The following is a 6000-nucleotide window of genomic DNA, read 5'->3' as shown; positions in this document are numbered from 1 at the left end:
GCATTTTTTGGGAAGCTGTTTTTATACCCAATCATGGCACCCACCTGTTCCCAATTAGCCTGCACACCTGTGGGATGTTCCATATAAGTGTTTGATGAGCATTCCTCAACTTTATAAGTATTTATTACCACCTTTCCCAACTTTGTCACATCTTGCTGGCACCAATTTCTAAAGTTAATGATTATTTGCAAAATGTTTTTATTTTTTATTAGTTTAAACATCAAATATGTTGTCTTTGTAGCATATTCAACTGAATATGGGTTAAAAATGATTTGCAAATCATTGTATTCCGTTTATATTTACATCTAACACAATTTCCCAACTCATATGGAAACAGGGTTTGTATATATATATATATATATTTTTTTCCAAGATGGCGCTGCTGTAGTGCCTGCTGTTGGCAGGAGCTCGGTGCTCTTGTGTCATCCTTTTGTGTTTCCCTCTTGTTTTCATGTGTTATTATATTTTCTTGCCTTTTGGTCCGGGACCCTTTGGGACTGTGTGACAAGGGGTGCCACTTTTGTGACCTCTGCGGTGCTTTTTTTGTGGACTTCAGGATCTGCCTCCCGGGAGCCTTTTGGCCATGGACTGGAGGAGATGCGGATGAGGGGACAGGGCTGCGGAACTAACACTGCGCGCTGGGACGGAGAGGCTTCGCGGTGTCTTGGCTGGGTGAGCAGGTGTCGGACACCTCAGTCACCTTGGACGTATCCTCGCTCATCCATGCGGACAGGACACTGGCCGAGAGTGGAGTCGGCTGTCTTGGTTGCTTTGTTGGGTCTGCTCCTGTCTCTGGCCATGCTCCCTCCACCCCAGCGGACGATGGCGTGGAACACCGCAGAGGCCACCACAGTGGATATGTTTCTTTTACTTTTTATTTATAGCTGTATGTAGAAGTGTCTGGTTGTATCTGCTGCTTTAATGTCCTCTGTGTTCTTTGATGTTTGATGTTTCCCTCTTACACACATGGAAGAGGGATGTGTACTAAGGCTATGAGTTGTTTTTTTCCCTTGGCCTCAGTCTGCACCCCCTCTCCAGGGCCCAGGCTAAGACCGATTTTTCAATTTTATTTTAATCTTCTATTTTTTTCTCCCTTTCCCCCCACCTTGTTTCCCTGTATCGCATCTTTTTTGTAAGGGGCGCTGGAAGCCGGCAGACCCGTCAGCGATCCTGTTCTGTCTCCCTGTAATGTTTGTCTGATCTTGAATGGGATTGTGCTGAAAATTGTAATTTTCCCGAAGGACCTCTCCTGACGGAATAAATAAAGTACTATCTAATCTAATCTAATCTAATATATATATATATATAAATATATATATATATATATATATATATATTAGGGCTGTGAATCTTTGGGCTTCCCACGATTCGATTCAATATCGATTCTTGGGGTCACGATTCGATAATATATCGATTTTTTGGATTCGATTCGATTCTCGATTCAAAAACGATATTTTTCCGATTCAAAACGATTCTGGTCATTCAATACATAGGATTTCAGCAGGATCTACCCCAGTCTGCTGACATGCAAGCAGAGTAGTAGATTTTTTTTTTTAAAAGCTTTTATAATTGTAAAGGACAATATTTTATCAACTGATTGCAATAATGTAATTTTGTTTTAACTATTAAACGCACCAAAAATATGAATTATTTTATCTTTGTGAAAACATTGGACACAGTGTGTTGTCAAGCTTATGAGATGTGATGCAAGTGTAAGCCACTGTGACACTATTGATCTTTTTTTTTATTTTTATAAATGTCTAATGATAATGTCAATGAGGGATTTTTAATCACTGCTATGCTGAAATTATAACTAATATTGTTACTGTTGTTGATAATATTCATTTTTGTTTCACTACTTTTGGTTTGTTCTGTGTCGTGTTTGTCTCCTCTCAATCGCTCTGTTTATTGCAGTTCTGAGTGTTGTTGGGTCAGGTTTGGTTTTGGAATTGGATTACATTGTCATGGTATTGCTGTGTAGTGGTTTGTTGGATTGATAAAAAAAAAAAAAGAAAAAAAAAATTAAAAATCGAATTTTTAAAAATGAGAATCGATTCTGAATCGCACAACGTATTCGAATCGATTTTTTCCAACACCCCTAATATATATATATATATATATATATATATATATATATATATATATATATATATATATATATATATATATATATATATATATATATATATATATATATATATATATATATATATATATATATATATATATTATTGGTTTATTTGGTCACAAACACTACAGTAAAAAATACAACAATTGCTTGCACCGGGCACAGCTGCACATGACGTCCTTGGTAGCAAAAATGGCGCGTGTTGTTACATACAACCTCCATATGACCATTTTCCGACAAAATAAAAATTGAAAAGTCCGATAGTGTTTAACCCTCTTGGCCATTTCAGTTGGAGTTTTTAATGATAACATTGTAAACAATAAATTTAACATTCTATCATCGTGGCATTTTCCAACACGATGCCTTCTGTCTTTTCAGGGCCACCGTATCTCTACTCAAGATTGGCAATGCGGAAGTGAATGAAAACACGTCGGCCTGTATACAGTACATATATTCGCTATATCGCCTTGTTAGCTCATTTCATAACACAGTGTTTAATAATAGGAAAATAAACACATTACTTAAATCGGTGAGGAAAAAAGAGGCAGTCTGCGGACCTTGCGAGCTAACCGCGGCAGTGACGACACCGACTGTGACAGGGGAGGATGTGCTCAGCCGCTATGGGTGGAGCGAGGTTGTAAAAAAATCCGTATTTATACTTGTTTTTTTTTTAAAGCTGAAAAAAAAGGCTACTAGCAATAAAGAAATCCCTAATGACAACGTTTTGGTCTCAACAGTTGAGGTTAGGCTTTCGTCTTTGAAATATATCCACTTTTATATAATGTCTGTGGGAACGAACACTTCATAAAAGACATCTTCAAGGACAGCGTGAGTAGTAGACCGTAACAAAGAAAGAGAGTCTCCGGCAAGAAAGGCGGCTTCTAAAATGATGAGGGGAGGGAACTTCATGGAATGCTGTGATGTCATCAGCGCAGTCACACACACACACACACACACACACACACACACACACACACACACACACACACACACACACACACACACACACACCCACGCACACACACACGCACACACCCAGACACACACGCACGCGCGCGCGCGCACACACACACAAAGACAAGGAGGCTCTCAGCTTACTTAGCATACTCTGGTGTGGAGCAGCTGTCTACATCCTGCTGTGAGTACCCTCTTGCAAACTCCTCGTTTTGCTCCTTCTTTCTACCACTTTCCCCCCCGTTCATAGATTCCCATGTTTGCACACTTAACCGGCTAATAACTCAACAGCATCAGGACTTCACTGGTTTCCAATCTTGAGCTTCCTTTCCCTCCCAAGTGTGTGTTGTTGGCTGTGTGGAAGCCATTGTTTGCCTCCATGCTGTGATTTTGGGGGGGTGTCCATTTTAGTGCTCTTCTTAAGAGTGAGTGGCCCTCTTTGTCTACTTCTTGCAAGTTGAAAATTGATTTAAAAAGAACACGATTATTGTGAAAGTGAATGGAGTCAGGGTTTGGGGAAGAAATAGGAGGAGGGATCGGTTAGGGGTGGGATTTTATTTTTCTCTTAAAGATGATGACAGAAACAGTCCCATTCCTTAAGAATCTCCTCCCCTTCTGGGCAGTCAGGATGTAGGCGCTGGCAGGCTCAAGCTGACAAGTGACAGGAATGAAATACGTCAAGAATGCTTGTCTGTTTTTTTCCGTATATAGACGCTGCCGATGATGACAGGAAACTGATGTCTCAGCGCGTGGGAGAAGCCGCCAGCAAAGGAGAATTAGCCTGTCTTCTCAAGTACGAGGATGTCCACCGGACTTGATTTTTGATCCAAAGGAGCATCCTTCAGAAGGATTTTGGCACATTTAAGACAATGATATGAGAGCGTGAACTATAAGTCCACTGTCTGGAAGGAGAAACTACCTCACTGCACCACCTCAGCCTGGTCCTCTGTGCGAGTCACTCCGAGCTTCCATCACCATGCTGCAGCAGATCCTGGACGACATGTACATCGACCCCGATGTGCTGGAGGCTCTCAATGACGACCAGAAAAAGACCCTGTTTCTAAAGATGCGCCAGGAGCAGGTGCGACGCTGGAACGAACGTGAGGAGAAACTGGAGAGGGAAGGCGGGGATGCAGAGTATAAGCAAACAAAGCCAAAAAAAGGTAACCACTCAATGTCTTTTGCTTCAAAGCTTTATAACTTTCAGTAGTCCACGACTTTGTATATGCGAGAGATTAATAATGGCATCAAAAGTGCCGACTTCATACCACATACAAGTCTTTAAAAGGTTTAAATCGGTGAAGTAAAACCAGACGTCATTCGTCATTTGTAGGCAATTTCGGTGCAGTAATGACTCTGTTTTGGTAAACGGAAATAAGGGGTCAGTCAGTATAATGTGAAGACACCACCTTCTTTTTGGTGGAAAAAAAGCTCATCATCTTTCAATCAAAGCATTAGAGGCAGTTTGGTTGCAAAGAGAAAGGGGGGTGGGGGTATGTCAACACTGCTGTCAAGTGGCCAACTCCAAAATAACTCAAATAACCACAGTCACACACGTGAGGTTGGACTGAAAACAAGAAAATCAACCGAGGAAAGATGGACTGCACAATATTAAAGTGTATGTAAAATTGCTCAATCCTACCCTGGACTCCAAAGAGTAACCTCAAAACCCTTAGTGTAAAGTTTATGATCCACTTAGTTCTCGTGGCAATATTTACAAAATTGTTCTGAATCACGTAATATAGAAGCCTGCATCAGCAATGACAGATTAAACGAACAGAGCTCACGGCCGGCGTCCCCCCATGCAGCTGTTTGCCAACACAGCACAATGTATCCCTCAGTTCATTTGGACAGTTTATAGTTTACTCAAAGACAAACTTAGTTGAGCTTGACACCCTCCAGCTGCTCCCTATTACATGAGGTTGGGCCGTTTGAGACGTGGCCATGCTGGAAAGGATGAGGAGTTTAAAATAAAGTGTTTATACAGGATAGTAGTGTTATATTCGTGAAGGGTTCTTAATGTCATTAATAGCGTCGTCAAAAGTATCGCTACTCAAATAAGTATCTACTAAAGTGCTGTGTCTGGATATGATACTTGTTAGCAAATGTATTTATACTATAGCATGCATTGCATTATTTTGCATTAAAATCAGCATCATCTTGTCGTTTAATGGCTAGTTACAATAAGTAGCCTTATTCTGATCTGCATGCATCAATTTGATCAGCAAACATAAACTTTATATTAGCTAACATTTGCTATAAACACGACTTCATTATTCAAATGTATCCAAGGCTGTCGATACTCAAACAAAGTAAGGGTAATCAACACGTGTTTGTGAGTCTTTGATTGTCATCAAAACAAAGTGAATAGGGGAAAGACATTTGTCTCAGCCTATGGAGATAGGGTAGCAAAAAAAACATTAAAAAAAGGCCAAAATCATTAAGTGGACTTTCAGCGATGTGGCTGGATTGTGGTGATACAGTATGTCAAGTGTAGGTTAGAATAAGAGTGGCACCTATGTGTTTTTTATTTGAAGTGTTCTACATTTTATTTTCTAGCCCACTGAGAATGTATCCATTAACAGAACATGTTTAGGATTTACAATCTCCATAGTTGTAACGTAAAATGTACATGCAATGTGAAATTTACAACGAGTAAGCATGACTTGGTAAAACATGGCTGGAAAGAGTAAAAAGTAATATGAATATTACTATTTGCTTTGTCGGCTTTAACACAAAGCTGAGTGTACTAAACGTCGCAGCATCAACACATTTAGATTGGTTTAAGCATGTTATTTAAACCAAAATCTAATAAATTTCAAGTCGATGGAAAAATTGTATTTAGAATTTGCGAATTTGCAAAATTGGCCGGGCAAAATCACATCATTCTAAAACCTTTGACAGTGTTGTCATATTTG

General features: G+C 39.8%; 1 protein-coding gene across 2 annotated transcripts in view; it reads left to right on the top strand.

The window, feature by feature from the left end:
* The first annotated feature begins 3106 nt into the window (after positions 1 to 3106).
* The window catches only part of zgc:100829 (uncharacterized protein LOC445149 homolog), a 41526-nt gene continuing 38632 nt past the window's right edge, over positions 3107 to 6000 (top strand). For both annotated transcript variants that reach the window (XM_061898496.1, XM_061898497.1), the window contains exons 1-2: positions 3107 to 3266; positions 3794 to 4245. In XM_061898496.1, coding sequence (XP_061754480.1) covers positions 4059 to 4245 — 187 coding nt within the window. In that variant the 5' untranslated portion in view covers positions 3107 to 3266; positions 3794 to 4058. The remainder of the gene's footprint in view (positions 3267 to 3793; positions 4246 to 6000) is intronic.

Source organism: Nerophis ophidion, linkage group LG04, assembly GCF_033978795.1.
Source record: "Nerophis ophidion isolate RoL-2023_Sa linkage group LG04, RoL_Noph_v1.0, whole genome shotgun sequence".
In the NCBI taxonomy this organism is placed as follows: Eukaryota; Metazoa; Chordata; class Actinopteri; order Syngnathiformes; family Syngnathidae; genus Nerophis; species Nerophis ophidion.
The sequence above is the reverse complement of the archived record's forward strand: the minus strand, read 5'-3'. Positions and strand labels throughout refer to the sequence as shown.